Below are 22,641 nucleotides of genomic sequence, written 5' to 3'. Positions count from 1 at the left end.
CAAGGAAGTAGCTGGGCTCCATTGTAAAGGCCATCCAAGTGGGGAATCGGAAGCCACAAAAGGGAATAATTTTACAGATGCAGCTGCAAAAAGGGCTGCTATATAAGGAGAGCTTCTCCAATTACCATTAATTCCCGCTCTACCCTTCTATGAATTTACACCAGTGTATTCCCAGATGAAGTGAGGGAACACACTACACAGGGTTTCTAGTGGTCACCAATAGTCACGGGCTGGATGATAAACCAACAAGGGAAGATTTGGGTCCCCAAACAAACAGCTTGGGGACTCCTTATTAGTGCTCATGATTCTACCCATTATGGAAAAGAGAGCTTATATATAGTGATGATGAAGATCATAATCACAAGCACCCCAGGTCTAAGAGAATTCATTGAAAAAATAACTGGACAATGCATTTATTGCCAGAAGAATAATGTACAGACCAGACCTCCTGTACCTCTCCTGGCAAAAGGAATTCAAATTCGGGGAACTTTACTGGGAGAAGACTGGCAAGTTGATGTTACTGTTCTGCCCACGGTCCCCGGAGGGTACAAACACCTCTTAGTGTTTTTGGATGCATTTACTGGATGGATTGAAGTCCTTCCTTATTGGTCGGAAAGGGTGAATAAGGTAACAAAAGTGTTGTTAAAAGAAATAATTTCCCGTTTGGGGTTGCCTAGATCAATTCAGTGTGACAACAGGCCAGTTTTTATATCAAAAATAACCTCTGAAGTAGCCAGAGTTTTAAAAATTAAATGGAGGCTACATGCCACCTGGAAACCACAATTGTCTGGAAAAACTGAGCGGGTCAATCAAACTTTAAAGAGGACCTTGGCTAAATTGTGCCAAGAGACGCAGAAAAATTGGCTAAAATTACTGCCAATAGCCCTTGATGTGGGCTTGGCAAGCTGAGGAGTCGACAGAAAGATTTCTTGGACTCTTAAGGTCTGGTAGTAGTGCTCTTTGTTCAGAGAACAGCATGGAGCAGCATGGGGACAGGACCCGTGGGCAGGAAACAGCTGCAATGGGTTGAGGGTTAGAGCTAAATTTATAAGGCAGAGGTATGTGAGTTATTTCTTTACAAGACCAAGGAAAGATCATGAAAAAAATTGTTAAAATGGTATCAGTGCAGGTGGGGTCTGGTTATTGGGTGCACCTATAACTTTGGATAGGAGTCAGGTCGGATCAGGTCAGGACGTCCTATGCTTCCCGGAGGATGATATAGATGGGTATGTAGGGCAGGGTGCCTTGGCCTTCTCTCCCTGGGGCAGCCTTGATCGTCATCAGCCCTCACTCAGATAAGGGCAGTTCCCAAAGACAAACTGAACCTTGGCCCCTTTGAAATGACCTATGGGAGGCCGTTCCCTAAAGACTCAGATTTGCTCACAAACCCAGACCCAGAGGTTTCCATGGCAATCAAACACATAATCAATCTGAAGCAGGTGGTAGATGCACTCAATAAATATGTAAACTCCTTGCCTAGAGAGGTGAAACTCTACCCATATGAACCGGGAAATTGGGTGTGTCTTAAAACTTAGAAGAGTGAGTGGTCTCAAATCAGCTAAATCCTATTTGGGTAGGGCCTTGCTTGGTGTTACTAACCACACACTCTTCCCTAAAATTAGAAGGAGCCACCCCTTGGATCCACCGCGCAAGGGTAAAAAAAGGCACCCATGCCTGAACATCAAGAGAGATCGTCACAGACAATTGATGACTCCAAGTTTTCCTGCAAAGCACTCTCTGATTTGAAACTCTTGTTTTGGTGATGTCGACGAAAATAATCCATAACCAATCTATAAATGAAAATTTGGGAGAGTTTATTCTGAGCTAAAATGTGAGACCATGGCCCGGGGCCTTTCTTCCCAAAGGAAGAAAGGGCACCAAAGAAGTGGGGTGTACAGAGTGGTTATATACCCCCAAAGAGGATGTTTCACATAGGATTGATATGTCCCTTTTACAATAGTCGTGAGACTGCTCTGTCGGCACAGCAACGGATGAACACAGCAGGTAGGTCTCCTGTCTCGGTGGACACAGCAGGGTGGCAGGTCTGTTGTCTTGAGCTCAGTGGTCACAGGTGAGCACAGCAATCAGTTCCTAGGCTAAGGAAAGATGCTTATCCTTAAGGAAATGCCAATGTGGGGGGAAGTTGCACCTTTATCTTAAGGCCATCTGTGCTTGCCACAGGAAACGTTTAAAGCAGGTATACAATGCATGCTCAATGGCCACATCAGGCCCTTTTGGAAAAAACAAAGTCAGGTCGAATTAGGTTTACACCAAATGGCTTCCTCATATACTCCAATATATCCTATTGCTTGTCATTTCTATTTGTCAGTGACACTATCCAGATAAGTAATGACTGGCTATCCACTCCAGGTTCTGCCCTGGATCCTAACCAATCCCACACCATTTAGGTATGGTCCACTTCCAAGGAGGTTGCATGTTCCTGGGCAGCAAGACTAGGTCCATCAGAGAAGGATGGGCAACGCGGTACGGAGACTATGAAAGAGCTGGTGGAATCTGGAGGGAGGGGGCAAGTACGCCCAGATCCTAAACGTATACTAAAGGCGTTGAGGCTATAAGATTACAGATGGTTGTTACGAACAACTCAGGGCTGGGCCTGTGGTGACCCACAAACCTATGTGAGATTAGCTGGAAGTTCTGCTCCTCTACTGGCCCCTATGACAACGCCCACACTCGGCAGGAAGCAGTTGCAAAAGAAGGAGCTTCGACCTGTGCCCCTCGAGAATGAAGAGCAGGATGAAGATAGAGGAGGGATTTTTTCACTGACTAGTTACCCCAAGGAACTCAAGGGTGGGTTTGGAAGCATTTAACTGTTTTTTTCCTGTTGTTACATTGAGGTGCAGTCACCAACCTCCCTGAACCTGCCCCAGCCTCACCACAAGAGCTATGCCTGTGACCTTTGCCGTATTTTGAATGCTTGGATCTCTCCATAGGAGCTGAGGCCTTATTGCCATCACCGGCAGTGTATGTGGAAGCATGTTTTCCATCTGAGGCTGCACAAGAGGATACCCACCTCTCTCCTTTAAATATTCATTCCCCGTCCGAAATAAATGTCCCTGCTTCTCTTTGTTTGTAGACACCATGACTTTGGAGATGATTCCTCATGGTCTCCCATTTGCTGCAAATATACTTTACTTTGTGAGACGACTGATCCTGGTGGAGAGTCTGATTTAACTCACCAGGATGGAACCCACTTTGGATTCCATAACAGGTCCAGGGATCAAGTATCAGAAGCAGTTCTGATCCAGGAGCTTTTCAGATAAACTCCAGAAAACCCTGTAAGTCTCGATTATGAAGCAGCCTCAACTCCAAGCATATTATAAGAATCAGAAAATACATACAAACTAGTGTTTAGTCGTAGCCACCTTTGCAGAATTCCTGAGTTCGAGTCTAGTCCTGACTTTGCATTTTAGTAGCTGTGTGATCTTAAATAACTCCCCTAACCTCTCTGAGCTTCAGTTCTCCCATTTGTAAAATGGGGGTTTTACCCAGCTCTTAAGTCTGCTGCAAGAACGAAATACGTTGTATAAAGAACTCGACACAGAACCTGGCGCACAGCAGATGTTCAACGACGTATTATTCCTGCGTCTTTATTATACTGTTATCTTTAAGTACCTACTCCTCTTGAAGGGCTAATTTGCATCTCCGGACACTTCCAACTCCTTCAACAGAAACCCGGTTGCACACGAGGGCAGGCTCTGGAATCAGTCACACCTTGGTTCCTGTCCCCAACTCCACCACTTTTTAGCGTGTGACCTTGAGACTTAACTGAAGTCTCCGTTTTTGCATCTGTGAAACAGACAAAGGTGTTCCCTCTACGGTGGGGCTGTGAAGATTACAAGGGTTGATGTGGGTCAAGCGCTCTGCACCGTGCCTGGCACGTGCCGCCCACAGCATACATTGCCGAGGAGCATCGTTTCCTCAGTGCTCTTCCTCACAGATCCTAAAATTCCAATCAAGAAAAGACATTTGCAGTTTTCTAAGAAACAGCCTAGAGACTCATGGGAAGTTCGCACCGCAGGCTTCTTAGGACCTGGAGGGAGTATCCGGTAACATGGCAGTATTGGTGGAATGATTCGAGGGAAGGCCACTGGAGAAGGGGGAAAGAGGGGGCCCGCAGAGGTTTCCCCGAGGCACAGACACTAAAAGCAGACACATCAGGTCTCCGGAGCTGCCACAAAAGGAACAAACTTGGTTTTGTGGAATCACATTGTCAAAAGCTCACCTGCGAGTGAGCAATGAATTGAAAGCACGCGTGGCCACCACAGAACAGTCAGAGCGGTGAGGCCCAGGGCTGTTCGGGAAGATGGTAAGGGCCTCGGCCTGTCTCCATCACTGCTGTCAGCACCTAAGCCAGGCCCCCAGCCCCCGTCTGAAAAAGTGCAGGCCTTTTATAAGTGGGCCCTCTGCCTCTTGCTCTTCAGTCCCTCCCCTCCACTCAGCACACGTGGCCAGAGTTATTTACCTAAAACCCCGCTGGTCTCAGGTCACACTCCTGGGCAGAAATTTACAGTGGCTGCTCCAGCTGGGTCCAAGGCAAAAGCTTCTTTCTTTTTTTTTTTTAAGATTTTATTTTTCCTTTTTCTCTCCAAAGTCCCCTGGTACATACTTGTATATTTTTAGTTGTGGGTCCTTCTAGTTGTGGCATGTGGGACACTGCCTCAGCATGGCTTGATGAACAGTGCCATGTCCACGCCTAGGATCCGAATCACAGAAACCCTGGGCCGCTGAAGCGGAGCATGCGAACTTAACCACTCGGCCACGGGGCCAGCCCCCAAATGCTTCCTTCTTACTGCAAGAGGCTTCACCCCTCCACACGCATGAAATTGCTCCCATTAAGGACATCAGTAACCCCTACTGCCAGAGATGGGGGACGGCGATGCTCTCCTGCACACTCAGGGAGCGCAAGTGAGAAGGCTTGGCGTCAGCGAAATTCCCCCACCCTCACCCCTGCCATCTAACTTCATTGCGTTCTACCCAGAATAAAACAAGACCCTTGATGTTGTTTTAGTTTGCATTAATAACAAATCTCGTGTAGTTGACCATTTTTCCATTTTTGTTTTTTTCACTTATATTTTCTTATTTTTTGTAACGAGATTTTCTCCAGCACTTTTAAATCAATTTCACTTTTAAGTACGCTCCCAGAATGGGAAGCCCTGGTTATTGTAAAGAGTCACTTGCTTGGATAGATTCTGACTTCCAACCTCCCATAGCTGCATCCTGTGCTTACTGCAGGACTGGAGGGAGGGGATCTTCCACAAGTCGTTCCTGGACCCTTAGAGGCAGGGAGCTGTCCCTACTGGTAAGGGGATGCCTGGACTCCATGAAGCGTGATAGAGCTGCCTTGCATTCCTTAGGGCATGAAGAAAAGTTGAAAAAAAAATGTAAACATTGAAAATCTTGCCTAGAGACCTCTGGTGGCAGGTGTTCTTCTGAGACTGAAGTGTTCCTTCCTCTCATATTTTATAACCTTTCCATTGTGGGTGGAGAGACATGGAGAGAGACAGAAATACTGAGAGAAGGGGAGACTGGCGCGGCCCCAAAGACAAGGATGCCTGCGTCAGGTCCCTGTTACCGGCTGCAAATATAGGTTCTTTACCCGCCACACAAGGGGCCAAATAAAAATTGGAACACCAGGCTTATGGCAAGGAAAGGGTTTTTATTTCAGGTGACATCAGCCCAGAGATGAGAGTGAGCCCTCAAATTCAGCTCGTCTCTTCTCATCTCCCCAAAAGATGGGAGGCCAGAGGTTTTAAAGGTTGCAAGGAATGCAGCTCCTTGTAGGGAGGGAGATCCCGTGGCCTTGCTGGTTTGTGTTTTCCCATCAGCCTTCCATTGCTTGCAAGAAGGAGGAGGAAGACATCACAGAATTTGCAGGTGGCTGTTCTTGGTGGTCTGCCTCCATGGGGGATGGTGGATTCTGGTGCCAGGAAGCCAGGGAGTAAGCAGGGAGAGGGGATGAATGCTTTGGTTTTAACCCCATATATGCTGGGTTTAATGTAGGGGAACTGATATCAGGGCCAGTGTCATCCCCACCACCGCAGCAGAAGGGGCGACAGGAAGCGTCACACCACGTGGGGCTCCAGGGGTCTATTCCCTAGTGTCGGAGGATCTTCTACAGCAGGATCAACTTTGGGGGAATCTGGAGATGTCTGTAGATACCTCATAACACCTGTTAAAAGAACTTTTCCTTTTTAAAATTAAAGGCCCATTTACCTGATTATAAGTCTTTCAGCCAAGGAAGCTGGGCTATCTAGGCTGCTTTGTCAATTCCTGCATGGAGTCTTGGACCAGGCTGACTGAAAATGCCTGAAGAGGTAACCTAGGATCCAGAAAGAAAGAAAATTTAAAAATGTTTTTAGGGGCCGGCCCAGTGGCATAGCGGTTAAGTGCACACATTTCTCTTCGGGGGCCCAGGGTTTGCCGGTTCGGCTACCAGGTGTGGACATGGCACTGCTTGGCACACTATGCTGTGGTAGGTGTCCCACATATAAAGTAGAGGAAGATGGGCACAGATGTTAGCTCAGGGCCAGTCTTCCTCAGCAAAAAGAGGAGGATTGGCAGCAGTTAGCTCAGGGCTAATCTTCCTCGAAAAAAAAAATGTTTTCAGTGTTAGTGGTGGTCTTGTTCTTTTCCTTAAAAAGATTGTGAGCCCTTAGTATTTCAGGAATCCCTGAGAAATATTTATGGAAAAGCCAATACGTTTTAAACTTTTAGAAAAGGAGACAAGACTTTTCACAGCCCTAGTTCAGGAGAAGACGGTTCTTCCACTTCTGGCTCTAGCTGAAAATATAGTGGCTGCTCTCAAATATTTCTCAAAATGTCCAAAGGACCAGAGTTTACTCTCTGATTCTAAACAGTAACTTCTTAAACCCTGCTTCTGGAGATGATAGTCAAGTCCAAAGCTTATTAAGCTCTTTCATCAGCATGCATATCCAAATCAAAACATACTATACCTTTTTAAACAAATCAATTCAAAAGAACCATCCAACTCAGCTTTTCTGCCACCAGATATAAAACTTCAGGGTGCATAAGAATGACACAAAGCACGTATTTAAAATGCATATTCCTGGCCTCAACCCACAGATACCAACTCAGGTGACTTTAATACACATGGATCAAGGCCACAATTTAAATACATTTCGTTAGACTTTTTTCAAATACAATCGAACAGAAATTGCTAGACACCATCCATCATATCTAGTTACAGAGCTTGCCAAGGAAGCATTGTTAAGCTTGCCTAACATAGAAAAAAAGGGCAATACTGTGTGGCTAGTGGTCTTGTCTGTTTTATGAGGAAAGCAAAGCCTGCACTCCAACAGAATTCCTCTTAGGTCTCCTTGGCCTGAATTGGTCCTATGGTCAACTATAGCTACAAGGGAGGCTGGGAACCCTGAGTCAAGGCTGTCACAGTCAAAGCACTGCATGACCCCACTTGGCACATAGCCAACCTCAACACCATCAGGGTCCTGTCTATACAGAAAGTGGAATAAAGTCTAGACAATTCATCATGTCTACCTCAAAAGGAAAGGAAGCAAATATACATTGAAATTCTACTATATGGAAAGTTCTGGAACACGTACTTTCACACTTCTAAAAATCTCATTTAACACAATGCCCCAAACTGCCCTGCATACAGAGCTCTTTGCTTTTTCCATATCGCCTCTGCTCTCTCTGATGGTAGAAGTCATGACTCCAGACCCTTTTAAAAAAATTGCCTCTTAAGAGTTTCCAGTTAATGTAATTTTAATGACTCAAAACGGAGTTTTCATGTTTGTCTCTAAGCTGTATTATATTTTCTTTGCTTTATTGAGGTTCTTTGTTCTCTTTTGTTCATTTCTGGCAGTAAGAGAAAAATTTTTAGGCAAACAGAGCACATTACTTTTAATTCATTAGAGATATGAATAAAAGGAACCAAGTCCCCTCCTTATTGTTCCAAAGACTTAAACATATAAAAAACTTAAGACCCCCAGTGCAGCTATTATGTGGTATATGGTAACTGCCCTGAGAGATTGGGACATTAAAATTTTTCTTTTGTTCTCATTTTTAAAGAGGAAACTAAATGCAAAGGAAAATGTTAATACAATGCACCAGAAACAAATTAAAATATGGAAGTCAGGAAACACAAAGGTGAATGTTGTCATAGGAACCTTAGCTGACGTATGCTGACCACAGGCGTGATAGTCTGTCAGCACACACACTTGATGGCTCTGCTGATAAGCCTGACATTCCCATCACCAACCTTTGTGAATCTGTAATTGTTGTTATAAGTGTAGAAGTGAAAAAACTACTAATGGAATTATTGCTTATTAAAATTCATATTTATTTTTATTCTCTGCATTGTAGCTACTTAAAAAATATAATTATTTGTATTCACAAATTTTTAGTTCCCATTACCAGAAGAAATGTTGCTGGATCAACATGATGCTAAGAACTTTGGTGTACTCAGTGAACGGTTCAGTCAACATAGCCCCAGATCGAGTCAGACTGGATGTCTGACACTTACTGAATTGTTTGGACATTTTACTGTCTTACACATCCAATCTCACCCCATAATATGGGCAGCTGAGGGTGCACCACCCTGAGTTCTTTCATTTCATGGGGTTAAATCCACTGAAGGATTGAGTCTCTTCCCTTTGCCCTCTCCCCGACCCTCCCATTCCCCTCCAAGTGGAGAAGGGACTGGAAGGAGGAGACAGACTCCATACGGCCATACTGCTCCATTCCCCAAGCCTGTCCCTCCTGTTAGGGCGGACTCCACGCTGGAGAAGCAATTGTCCCCAAGCCTGTCTCTCCTATTAGTAGGGACTCCACACTGGAGAAGCAATTGTCCCCAAGCCTGTCCCTCCTCTTAGTAGGGACTCCACGCTGGAGAAGCAATTGTCCCCAAGCCTGTCTCTCCTCTTAGTAGGGACTCCACACTGGAGAAGCAATTGTCTCCAAGCCTGTCTCTCCTATTAGGATGGACTCCACGCTGTGGAAGCAATTGTCCCCAAGCCTGTCCCTTCTCTTAGTAGGGACTCCACGCTGGAGAAGCAATTGTCGGTCTAGAGCAGGGATCAGCAAACTTCCTGCAAAGGGCCAGAGAGTGAATATTTTCTGCTTTTTAGGCCACAGGCTTTCTGTCTCAACTACTCCCCTCTGCTGTTGGAGCACAAGCAGCCACAGACAATACTCAGCCGAGTGGAGTAGCTTTCCTCCTACACAATTGTATTTGCACAAACAGACAGCGAGCCGGGTCAAAGTTTGCAACTCCCGGTCTAGCGAATTTTGCTTATCTGTTGTTTCCTTATTTATTCTATTTTATAGCTTGGAACTCAACACCGTGTTTAAATATACACCGCTGCCTAATTATTTTACGTCCAGCCCCTGCTATTCTAAGTGATCCTATGGTTTATCCTTCTTGTCATAAAATGTCCAGCTCCTTCTCCAGACTCCTATTTTCTTTACCTTCACCACAACCCAAACCTCCCAGCCGTCCTCAGCTGGCGAGTACACCTGAGTTAGGACACACATGCCCGGGTCTCTGCAGTAATTAGTGCTTGCTGGGGACAAAGCACCCCAGAACTCAGTGGCTTCAAACAACAACTTCTTCTTCTTCACGAGTCTTTGGCTCAGTCTCCCCTCACTTCTTTCTCAGAATTTTCTTGCCTATTCTTGGTATTTATTATTCCAAATGAAAAATTATTTTATCTAATTCCTCCGCCCAAAAAAATCATTGAGGTTTTAATTGCCTCAAACACTAATGTTAGGAATATTGAGATTTTTATGGTTTTAAGTCTTTTCACCTAGGACCAGGTATACAGTGCCATTTTTTTAGGACTTGCTTTATGTCTTTTCATACAATTTTATACTTTTATTCAAATAGATCTTGTTTCTTTTCTTCTTAATTTTGTTCCTAAGTATTTTACAGGTTGTGTGGCTGTCATTATTGGGTCATTGTTGGTTCGCAACCTTGCGGGGTTCCGGGATGAAGTTTGACCGGGCCCCCGTGCACGCAGGGCGGGGAGAGAGTAAGAAAGAGGCAGCCCCCCGCCCCAGGTTGGGAGGTGGCAGGTGAAAGCAGCAGAGGACAGACTAGAGGCCTGTCTCGGCCGTCAGAGCAGCAGATCTCCGCCCCCGCGCACCAGAACCTGAAAGTTTACATCGGCCTTCACGGGGCTCAGTCGCCCTCACCAGGCAGACGGTCTCGACAACACGTTGCTCTCTCAAGGCCGCATCCGTGAACCGCTCCGGGGATGGGGACGGTGGGCGGAGCGGACATTCCAAGAGCAAGGGAGCAGGGAGGAGCCCCCGATCGCCGGGTCAGCTCTCAGGTCCCCGGAGGTCACGTCCTCTCCACGACCTCCTCCAACAGACATTTTCATTTTTATTAATAGAGATTTTGATTTTTGTACATTTGTGTGATTTTGGGTTTTGCACGTTCATCTTATACCCAACCTATCACAGTTAACTTTTAATTTCTCTAAGAAAACTATACTCAATTTTTATTTCAATTCTTATTTTAAAACTTTCGTTTTTTCCCTCTCCTTTCTTAATAATATTGATTACTTGCCAGTTATTTCCACAAGCATTAAACAAAATAATACATGGAAAGCAGTTAGCACAGTGGCTGGCACATAACAATGAATGCTCAGTAAATGTTAGCTAGCATTGAGATTTTGATTACATTGTTCGAGATAAATGTAAATCTTATCCTCTTCTTTGCTCACCCTCTATTCTTAGCTATGAGATCTTTTGACCACATGAACAGGAAAAAAAATCCCCGTGCGGAAAACTCTGGGAAAACAGTGCACAGGTTTGTGTTCACCTTCCTATTTTGTGCCCTATCTGTTCTGGCCACAGAAGACTCCGGTAATTACTGGCAATGAAACACCACTTATAGTTCAATTCTGAACGTTAAATACATGTAAGATTTTATGCTTCGATCAGAGGTACCAACAAGCTGAGCTCAGCTTTGGTAGGAACAGTGTAGTCCTTGTAAGATGCAGCTTTCCTATAAACCAATGACCATGTTAACTCAAGCAGACCTTTCTCATTAAACTTCAGGCCGAGAAGAAACTGCCTTTCTACTCCTGACCTTCTGCTTGAGTCCACTTTCCCAAAGTGTTATCATTTCTTCAGTGATTTTTTCTTTTGCATTTGGATTAGTCTATGCTTGCTTTAGGCAAATGTGTACCTTTTTCTGCTTTTTCTCTCTGCAAAAATCTACTTGTTTTCTTAATCTAGGGAACATGAGAGAAGTTGGACGCAAGGAAAAAATGAGGGGAAAAAAGTGTGGGTGAAACAGGGGTACTGCGTTTTCACGGCCTTCAGATTTGTGTCTAAGCTCCGTCTGCCTCGAGTCACTGCTCAGAGAATGGTATTATGCAGCAAAGATGACAAGGTCTAGTCTCATATCGTTATCACTGTGTTTTTCACCAAAAGACTACATCTTTAAATAATAAAATAATAAGTAATAATAAAGGAGGCGTGCTTTACACGCATTACCTCATATAATTCCTGACTACAACCTTCATTCCACAGATAACGAAATGAAACTGAGGCCTCACCAAGCTGAAGGTCCCACAACCAGCAAGGACTTGGTCAAGTTCGACCTTAGAGCCTGAATTCTTAACCACAAAACTATACTCTCCCTTAAGCTTGTGCCTCTGCTTAAGCCAAAACATCTCCTAGATAACTAAACTTTTAACTTACTTCTTACTCAAAATTCTTTAGCAGCTTCAAGTGAGTATCCCATTGGAGTTCGCCCACAACATATCTAAAGTCAGGTTCCCTCTTCCCCACCTATGTGGGACATATACATGTGCCCCTCGACACACGGAGCAGCAGCAGCCCCACGCTGAGCTCAGGTGGAAGTCATTTAGGGCCGGGCTCTGGGCAGCCAGGGGGAAGCAGACATGTGTCAGACAGAACTCAAGCCTTGCCTTTGAATTACTCACACTCAGCTGTTTTTTCTTGGGGCTCTGATTGTGCAGCAAGGCCCCAGGATGTTTGCTTTTAACAGATGCCTCCGTTCTCTTAGGCAATAGGAGTGGTTTTGCTTTTGGGGAGAACAAATACTTACAGGGGATAAGCCAGAGCGGTTGGAAGAAAAGCAGAGAAGGAGTTGGTGCTCTAAATCATTTCAGCAGAGATGTTTTCCTCTTCTTCAGAGGCAGACTGTTACAGATGCTTGGTGCTGGCACAGGTCTGGGAGGTCAAGGGTCATGATGATATTTTCCATGTTTCCAATATCAGTTCCTCAAATCTAAGCCCTAAATTCTGGTGCCATTTTCCTCAGGAATCTGGGGAAGCAGGAAGTCAAGATAGAGGATTCAATCTTAACACACCCCTGCTCAATCGTAGTGCTCAAGTACGTATCTTTAGGGAGGCCAGCTCTTCTCTCAGTCCAGAGAGGCTGACTGGGAGGTAGGTGGGCAGGATGTTTTTTGCACAAGTTCTATGTAATCATATTCAGGACAAGACTGTGTGAGTAGGGAATGGAATCCAGCAGAAATACAAAGATGCTTGTAGGCCCAGTAAGAAATATACCTCACACATAAATGAGGCCCAGTGGGCAAATACTTCCTGAGATCCAACCCACCCCTGGATACATATGTGCTAATAAAAACATACCATATGTGAGAAGCATGACTTCCGAATTTTTCCTGATGAAGTATTTGAATGCTGACTTCCAAGAGATAGACGTAATTGCTCCCCTCTTGGATGGAAATGAAACTCAAATATGTGGTCTTGATTATCATAGTGGGATAGAGAATTGACAGATTTAAAACATTACATGTTTGCCAAGATGATTGCACTCTCTTTTCTTCCTTCCTTTAAAAAAAATTATTATTTTTCCATTCCCTTTTTCAGTGAGTGGACAGATAAAAATGGCACCAAGATTTCCAAGACCAAGTGGCAGGAGAGGTTTGGTGTAAAGGTTGAATGTTCTAAAGATTGGTTTGGGCTCATTTTTATGAACTGCAAAGAGGAAAAATAAAACTCCTGCATATATCAGATTTGTAGATTAAAGGCACACATACTAGCCTGTGGACTGGTGGAAATCATTAAGTGCTTTTACTTTCTTCCCCATCTCTCTGGAACACACAGGTGGGGGGACAATCCCAAGAGCACAGGGGCCTAGAATCATGTTTTCATTAAGTCTCCAATGGTGGGTTGGCGGGCAGAGGACACAGCAAGGACCAGACTCAGAAAGGACAATTCCATGATAGAACACACAGTTATTTTTTAGACTACATTTCACCCTAATGCTATTAACCTTGACTTTATGAGCACATTTTTGTAGTGTTAAAAGGATAAGTTTTCTGAGTGCCAAGTATTAAACATTATTTTCTATATTTTTAAATTTTAAAATATGCTGACAGTAAAAATCATCTTGAATTTAGCAGTATCAAGATCTTCATGTGAAATACACATCTTTTTACATGCCACCTGCTATGATCAGGGTTCTGGGTAGCAAACAATATGAATTCCAGATAATTCAGGCAGCAAAGGAATTTATGGGAAGCCTGTTGGGTATCTTACAGAATTGACAGAAAATGCAAGAGAACAAGGCTTAGAAAATGAAAGGAGGCAGAGGACTCAGCCGAGGCCACGGCACTGCAATATGCTAGATGGGATGCTACTTCAGCACAGGAGCCCTATTCCCGTGGGTGCCACCTCCACGAGACAGCCCGCCCCCAGAATCTCGACTCTCATTGCCACCATGAAGCCACGATTCATCCTGTCTCTACATGTTTGCGTCACTTCCTACACGTTCAACACTTCCGGGGGAGAGTTTCTGAATTAGTTGAGGTGAGCTGCTGTCACACCTTAGCTTTTCGGGTTGGAGAGGGAGAACCTACGGTGCCCTTCAACTTTGCAGACTCATAGAAAGGAGTTCTCCCGCAATAAAGAGATCTAGATAATGTGGCACCAAAAAAGGAATATCAACGATCACCTCTAACTTTCCCCATCAACATATACATCCACATACCCTCCACATCACACGCTAATGAGTACTTTTATTCAGTATCCGCGAGTGAATAAATGTACCCATCAGAAAATATCGACTCACAGTGTCCATGTTTTTCTATTTAAACAACTTTCTAATTGACTCCCTCAATGATCCATTTTTCCTTTTTTTCCATTTTTCCTTCTACTTCTTTTCCTAGTGGTAGTTCATTCCCACTGGCCTTAATGACAGGACACTGCCTTCATGTGTGATCTGCCGTCTCTTTAGAGGCTCAATTTTCAAGCCCAGATCATGCAAGATTATTTCATCATAGAAAGTATGACTGCAAATCAAAAATGCTGGCATCTCAACCAAAATTGTATATCCAGTTCCTAAATAAGCATCTCCACTTGAATTTCCTATTTGATGATATCCTGCAAAAGCAAACTTGATATGTAGCCCCCATTCCCTGCCCCTAAAAAGTGGACCTACTGGCATCCCTCCCCTCCCTCCACCATCTCTGTTACTGGTACCATCATGTCAGCTGTTTAGGAATATTAGAGAGATGTTTGGGGAAACTGGTTGAGTTTTTGGATAGACTGAGAATGCATCGTTATTTTCCCACCTAAAAATTCAGTATGAGACACAGTGTTAGGAAGTAATTATCAGACTCCAGTAATGAAAGATGCCTGTATTTTCCCTCCTCCGTCGGAAACTTTTCACAAGAAAAAAACAGTATGTATAAACAAAACAACATAAAAGCTATCACATAAGAAGCCAAAAAGTTTAATTTTATTGAATAAAGAAAGTTCATTCAGGGTTTACACAGATCCTAAGAGGACTTCACATTCTAACAGCTGAGAGATCAATAGCTGATGGGAAGGAAGGAAGGAAGAAAGCGGTTCATATTTTCAATGTAGGAAAAAAACCTAATTGCTACAGATGTCTTGTAAAATTTCCAAAACAAAGTCTAGCCAAGTTTATTGTTTACAGGATTTTTTTTTTCCTTTTTCAAGGGATGAGAAGTGAGATTCAATGTGTATACTGTTGGTTACAACTAATGTAACAGCTTGAGAAAATCATGATACAGAAGCATAAATACAATATAAAAAGACAAGATTTTAAAATTGCATTATAGGAATACTAACTATAATAAGTGGAAAAGATACATTAAAACCAGCAGTGTGTTACACTAGTCCAAAACAGAACTCATAAGGCAAACCAAAACTGATGCTAGTTAAGGAAAATGGTCTGTTTTTAGGAAGCGTATCCAGACAGACACAACCACAAAGAAACGCCAGCAGTAGCTAAGTGGTCCCTTCTTGTTAACAGGGAGTGTCAGAGGCCGAGGGACTGCGTTAGCGGCTTAAGCCTTCTCCAAGGATTTGTAGTACTCCATCAGCACAGTCCAGGCCTTGGGAGCCATGAAACCTTCGGGAGGCTTCTGGCCTTCTCGGGCAAGTTTGCGCATGCGTGTTCCTGAAATGAATTCAAAGTCTTCATTGCTGAAAGAGAGGAAAAAGAAAATTATTTCACACTTTTAAAAACTTATTTATAGTGAAATTTTTAAAAGCATTTGTTCTTTCTGTTCATGTTGGACAAGCTTAATGGAAAAAAATATAGATAAAACGTAGTACTTGTGAATATCAACCTGATTTCAAATTTGTCATTAAGCGGAAAACATTACACTATCGAAAATTACCCATTTTTAGAATTAGAAAAAATATATTCTAATTGAAATTTTTACAGAGATCATTGTAGATTCACACACGGTTGTAAGAAATAATACAGCTAGATCCCAAGTGTGCTTCACCCAGTTCACCCAACAGTAACATCCTGCAAAACTACAATGCAATATCACACCACAATACTGACACTGACACAGCCCCATCACCGCCACAGTACAGCACGGAGACAACCCACTGACCTTATTCAGATGTCCCCAGTGTTAGCCACACTCATTTCTCCGTCTGTTTACCTGGTTTATACAATCATACCACGTGTGTGGGTTCGTGTATCCACCACAGTCAAGAATCAGAACAGTTCCAAACCCATAACATGACGGTCCCTCGGGTGCCCTTCCACAGCCTCCCCATCTCCTCCCTCCCTCTCTCATCCCCAGCGCCTGCAACTAGTAATTTAGAACCAGGAGTTTTTTAAAGAAAAACAAAATCTAATATAGCTAGCACAGATTGAAAACTTTTTAGGAAGTTTGAATCTGAAAGGCTAAATGCATACTGGAACATTAAGAGAAAAACCGGAACTTTTCATATAGCAACAGCAAGTAAGTAGCAATAATTAATATGATCCTACTGAACAGACACCACAAAGGCCATGTTAGCTCCTCTCACCTTCACACACACAGGACACACAGAAGCCCTCAGACCATTAAGCACAGAGCGGCCATGGCTACAACACACACCATCCACGGGTCCTTTCAACCTCTTCCCTCAACCAGGGGAACCCACTGGACAGCAGACCCGGACCCAGCGAGAGCTCTGGGTCACTCAGGCCATCAGACCACAGGCCCTGTCTGCTCCGTTACCAGCATCTGTTCCCTCCCCGCCTCGTTGTTGTGGAGTTAACCTGGGGGTCCAGGGAAACCACAAACTTCCACGTGGTCCTTGCTTCTGGAGGTAAGCCAGGTATGTTTAAACTAACAACCACACTTCCAGGAATCTATGCTAAGGAAAGAATCAGAGATGCAGACAAACGTCACACATAAACATAGGTATCTGAACGTTGTTTTACAATAGTAAAATATTGTAAATAACCTAACAGTCAAAGGTCTACACAAATTCTGGTTCAGCCCTGAGCAGAACTGCACAGTCAAGGCTGGGATTAAATGTTCCTGGTGTCATCAACGCTAAGTGACATAATCACGACACGAAACTTCATACGCAATGCCACTGCAATTTTGTTAAAATATGGGGGGTGGAGGAAGGTCACAAAGAAACACACCCAAGTGGTAATAGTGGGTATTTCTACAAAGTGGAATCATGGGTGCTTTTAACTTTGTTCATGTTTTCTGCAGTTTTCTATAATGATGATTTTTATCAATTAGGAATATCAAAATCAAATAAAATACTAAATTATTATCAAGAACAGTTTTTATAATGAGTAAAAGCTTATTTAAAAAATCTCTATCCAGCAAAGGACTTGAGTACACACTTCTCCAGACATAGAGATGGCCAACAGGTATATGAAAAGGTGCTCAACATCACTAAGCAGCAGGGAAATGGAAATCAAAACTACAGTGAGCTATCACCTCACGCTCCTTAGTGTGGCTATTATTACAAAACAAGAGATAAGTGTTGACAAGGCTGTAGAGAAAAGGAAACCCTTGTGCACTGCTGACAGACGTAAATTGGTACAGTTATTACGGAAAACAGTATGGCGTTTCCCCAAAAGATTAAAAGTAGAACTACCATATGATCCAGTAATCCCACTTATGTATATATATCCAAAGGAAATGAAATTACTGTGTTGAGGAGATTCTGCAGCTGCAAGTGCACTGCAGCATCATTCACAATAGCTAAGATGTGGAAACCACCTAAGTGTTCATTGACAGACGAATGGATAAAGAAAATGTGCCATATACACATGATGGAATATAATTCAGCCTTAAAAAAGAAGGAAATTCTCCACAACTAAAAATATACAACTATGTACCGGGGGCACTTTGGGGAGAAAAAGGAAAACTAAAATCTTTTTTAAAAAATCTCTATCCGAAGTGATTTTGAATAATCTTAAATGCCATAACCTTTAATTCATCTGAAACCACAGGCATCTGGAGCACCCTCCTGCCAAGAGCAGGTGAACAGGCCGCTGTGGCACGGGCTTCCTGCTCCGGTCCCGGGGCTATAACGGTGTTGATTCACACTTAGACGCAGACAGCAGCAGTAAAGAGCACATCTGAACACGGGAGGGACCCAGAACACATTCAGTAAATACTCACTGACCAGTGATCGGGTCCTTTATTAGCTTTCTTATTAGGAACTCAATAAATGCTTGGTGAAATATAAAGAATGAAAACGTCTATATAGAGAGAAATTTTATTGGTTCAATATAGAACCATTCATAGTCTTAAACAATTCACCACTTCATTCTCTGGCAAAAAAGGAGATACAGGGTTTCTGACCGCTGTGTTACTTTGAGCTCCTTATACATTCGCTTTTATCTAAATGTGGACTATTCACACTAGAGAGCTCCACACGCCCTTCATGAGCTCCTCAATAATCCCCTCCAGACTTGCCTTCTCTGCCCTTGCTCACCTCCATGTTAGTCAGGGGAACCCAGCACGTCCCTAGCCTGGTTCATTTAGTTATCTATGCGCTCTCGGCTGTCCGCTCAATAGGACTGGGCTCCAGACCAAGACAGAAGTATTGTGATTTCCTCATGATGCAGACCACGCACCGGTTTCTGGTCTCTCCTTCTGCTCTTCTGATTTGTGCTGTCCGTGTGCTCAATGACCTAACGACTCACTGGGCTTCCGAACCTTGGACTTGGTCGAATGACCCCGAGACTAACACCTCTCGCACCTACACTCGACCACTATTGTTAGGTCCTAAAATCAGCTTGACTCTTGGTGGCGGATTTAGTTCTACCTCTTAAGAGTTGCTGCTGGCCCCAGTTCTGGTCTTTCCACTCCCCAGTATGGCACCCAGACTTTAATGAAAGCCCCACCTCACACTGAAACACGTCTGAGAGTTTTATTCTGAGATGCTATACATATAGGATCTGGATATAAAATAGTGTGACTCGTTTAATCAGTCACCGGGGAATGTCCCCTTACTATCAAGCAGACAGGCATGACCTTAATCCAGGCGCGCACCATTCTCCCTGGTCACCTGCTGCTCCTCCTGTCCCTGCGCACCAGAGACGGGGACAGACACACACACTTGACTCAGTACGTCGGCAGCTCTTGTCCTCCTAGGTGAGACATCTTTGAAATGTCTGCACAAATTTTCAAAGATGATCAATGAAAGGAAAGGTTAACAGATATTGCTTCAAACCAAGATGGATTCAAAGAGTTTAAAGCTAAGGGTATCTCCCACTTCTCTCATCTGTTCGACGTGCAAGAAAAGTCAGATCTACTGTAATGTAACAGCCCATGCAGACGAGCTGGTTACCACAGTGCATACGTGAGGTACACTATCATGTTTCTCCTACATAAATGACAACTTAAGAGGAGAAAAAGAAACTGACCGCATGTGAAATGGGCCTAGAAAAGAAACAAGACTATGAGAGGGGAGATTTCCAGAAAATTCAGGAAATGTTGGGGTTAGAAACAATCTGTAAACTTTTCAACACCAAAATGAAAAGTGAGTTTGAGAAAACGGATAAGCTCGCCAAAGAAGGAAGACTCAGAAAAAGGGAAAGCATTAGTCAGAGGAGGAGGAAGAAAACCAAGAGGATTATACGCAGGTCATGGAAGAAGAGAAAGTTTACAATGTTAAGGCCACAGAGGGTCTAACGAAGATGACCATGAGGGGAAAAAAACCTACTGGATTTACAAATCAGAATTTCATCTTCTCAAATAGAAGAGTTTCGGTAGATAATGAAGGAAAGAGATGGAGTCGTAACAGCAGAGGTGCAGAGAGGAGAAAAGATGTGTTTTCAGTTTTTTATTTTTTAAGGAAAAAGGAGGTCTTAGCAAGCGTACAGGCAGAAGAAAATCAATGGCAAGAATAAGAACAGGGAGGAGGACGAAAGCCGAGAAAGAGAGATGGAAGACGGAGAAGAAAGTCTGGAATGAGGAACACGGGGAGAGGGGCTTGGACAAAGAAAGGGTCAGGAGTGAAGGAAGGGGACATAGTGATGATCTGGAGTCAGAAAAAGACGAGGCGGTCCATGCAGGATGGTCTCCGCCTTCTCCATCAGGACATGAGGTTGCCTTCTGAGAGTGACAACAGGGGGCACGGGAGGGAACTGATAACAGAATCCATCAACACAGTGAGTCAACTTTCTCTACAGGCCAGCCAGGCGACTACACCTCCGAGACCAGAGAGCAAGTCGTGGGGGGGAGGGGTCCAGATCTCTTTCCAGTCGTACCCAGTAATCCTGTTCCAACCTGCTGTAAAACTGGCTGGTTTAGCTGAGACTCATTTGATGAAAGATTGACTGAATGTTTCAGTTCCTTGAAGGTTCACTGATAAGCTCCCAAAATAAGCTTTACTGAGGAAAATTATGACCCCAGAGCTTTCTCTGGCCATGTAAATTTTAAATTGTGATTTCAAAATAGAACACCTTGTGTCACACGCATCAAGTGCTTGTTCTTGGGGGCAACGAGAAGTGAGAAAGCAGCTGCTGGATGCTGTGTCTTGCTTTTGATTAAAGGAAAAGAGCCAGACCAATGAAAGTCCTTCCCTTCTCTTGGATGCCAAACTGTCTGGAATCCAGGAGTTTGCTTCATTCCTTCTGAAACTGCATTTGAAACCAAGGTCCCTGGGCACCTCTTTTCCTAAGGCTGTTGCACACTCCATCTGGCCCGCATGCCACAGGCGTTTCTTCGTCAGATGAAATGGGCATTCCTGCTTCCACATGGTGGTGGTTCCACTCCACCCCGGCAATGGAAAACACATTCATTTTCTGCCGCCTACTGGTACTGTCACATAAGGATTTTACTTTTTATCAGAAGTCAGGTGCAAGGGTCACTATGTGTAATCAAATCATATTTTTCACACTTCATCTTTAACTGGACATCATTTTAAAGAAACAATTACATCAAGTAAAAGGAGAGGCACTGGGGGGATGATCTAAAATTAGCTCTGAACATTACCTGTGAGAATCAGGAATCTGCCAGAAACAGGCAAGGCTACCAAGAAAAGGACCCCAGGATTTCACTACAAAGCACCCCCATCAGCCCCCTAATCACACCTGTCAACCAGTCTCCCACAGCACCTGAAGAAAGAAACACAAGTATGTTTAGTTTTTTCCTTCTCAAAACCACTTGGTCATAGATTATAAGCCACAGCTCTTAGAAAAAACAAAGGGGAAGGAGTTAGAACAGCAGGAGGGGGAAAGCGCACCATCTAGCAAGTTCTGAGGGACCCTGTGGGACCAGCCTCTTGTCCCACATGGACACACGCCTTCCATGTGGCCAGCATCTTGACTAACTCAGAGTACAAGGACTCTTGGCCATTTGCTGGAGAGTTTAAATGTTTACCACCATCTGCTGTCCCTCAGTCCACAGATGTGGCCATCAGAGCCACAGCACAAGCTGTCCACATGGACCAGCGCTGGGGCCAGCGGACGGCCCCTCCACTGTGTCTTCTGGAGGTTCGTGCTCAATTAGTTCAGCTTCTTAAAAATGCTGACTAGACAACAAGCAATCAGAGCAAAGGGGAATTTATTTTCTGAAAAAACTAAAAATAATGGTGGTAACTTTTAAGTGAATCTAATGAACTATTTTGGGTCTGATGAACTTTTTGTCTAACCTGAAAGCAGCTTATATATAATACAGTTCACATCAAAACACTAAGAATTCTTAGGAATAAGGTAAACAAAAAATCACCTCTTCAAAACTGGATAAACAGGTGTTTATGGCTTTCTTTCCAGGAATTAAAAAGCATTGGTTCACGATTACATGACAAATTTAACAATTTTTATTTCCAAACCAAAGACCAAAGGAAATACATGAAAAATTTAATTATCTAGCACCTCATCATGTTTTCCTTCTAGCACCCCAGTCTTATAAATAAAAGCTTGAGAACAGCTTCTATCATTCAATCAAATAATGAACTGCAGGGTTTCCTTAAGGGTACTGCACAGTCAACTCAATTTTCTTTACCACAAAGAGTCATGAAATCTATAATAAACCACCATGTAGAAGAACAGGACTTCTGTTAGTTTTTTTTTCAAGGTATAATTGACATATAACACTATTCTTAGTTTCATAACGATTCAGTATTTTTCTATGTTGTGAATGATCACCACAATAAGTCTAGTTAATATCCATCACCATACACAGTTGCCTCTGGCAGCCACCGAGCTGTTCTCTGTATCTTTGAGCTTGAGAACAAGGGTTTTTAACTGGGTGCCAATGGATAGGTTTTAAAAAGAGCCATAAATATCATGGTGGGCAAAATTAGGAGCTTCTGTGCTTTCCACTGGGAACGGGTAGATCACTTTTCATTTGCTTCTGAAAGAAGCCTCTGCTTACTTAAGAATGGATCCCAACTTTCAGGAAGCTAATCGCAGAGCGCTCAGAGGCCTGTCATCCGCATATAACTGTCTGGGAGGAGAGACACATGGCTGAGCTCTGTGTGTAGGAAGATCGCTCCAGCAGACCGCCCTAATGATTCCGAGTGTCACGCTGGTCCCCGTGGGTGTGCTTCCTGCATGAGGTCTGCAGCTAAGACGGGAGGGCACACAGACAGAAGTAACACATCTTCAGAGGGTTTTTAAAAAGTAGCAGCCCAAATGGTCTAATCATCCACGAGTTAACCAGAAAACTAAGTGAACCCAAGTACTGAATTCTGGATGACAAGAACATTACTCTAACTATATTAGAGTTTCCTTTATATTCATCACCAGGATTTCTTTGTTACTCGCTTTCTGCTTTTAAGACACATGTGACGATCTTCATTTATTTAGAAACGAGGACTTCTAACACCCTCAAATATCTAGATCAGCTCCAAACATGAACGTAAAAAGAAGTCTCTGGATTAAAAAAAAAAAAA

At 43.6% G+C, this 22,641-nt stretch overlaps 1 protein-coding gene across 2 annotated transcripts in view; it reads right to left on the bottom strand.

The window, feature by feature from the left end:
* Nucleotides 1-14,727: 14,727 nt before the first annotated feature.
* PAPSS1 (3'-phosphoadenosine 5'-phosphosulfate synthase 1) overlaps nucleotides 14,728-22,641 on the bottom strand; it is an 88,907-nt gene continuing 80,993 nt past the window's right edge. For both annotated transcript variants that reach the window (XM_023636765.2, XM_005607903.4), the window contains exon 12: nucleotides 14,728-15,462. In XM_023636765.2, coding sequence (XP_023492533.1) covers nucleotides 15,324-15,462 — 139 coding nt within the window. In that variant the 3' untranslated portion in view covers nucleotides 14,728-15,323. The remainder of the gene's footprint in view (nucleotides 15,463-22,641) is intronic.

This window comes from Equus caballus, chromosome 2 (assembly GCF_041296265.1).
Source record: "Equus caballus isolate H_3958 breed thoroughbred chromosome 2, TB-T2T, whole genome shotgun sequence".
NCBI lineage: Eukaryota > Metazoa > Chordata > Mammalia > Perissodactyla > Equidae > Equus > Equus caballus.
The sequence above is the reverse complement of the archived record's forward strand: the minus strand, read 5'-3'. Positions and strand labels throughout refer to the sequence as shown.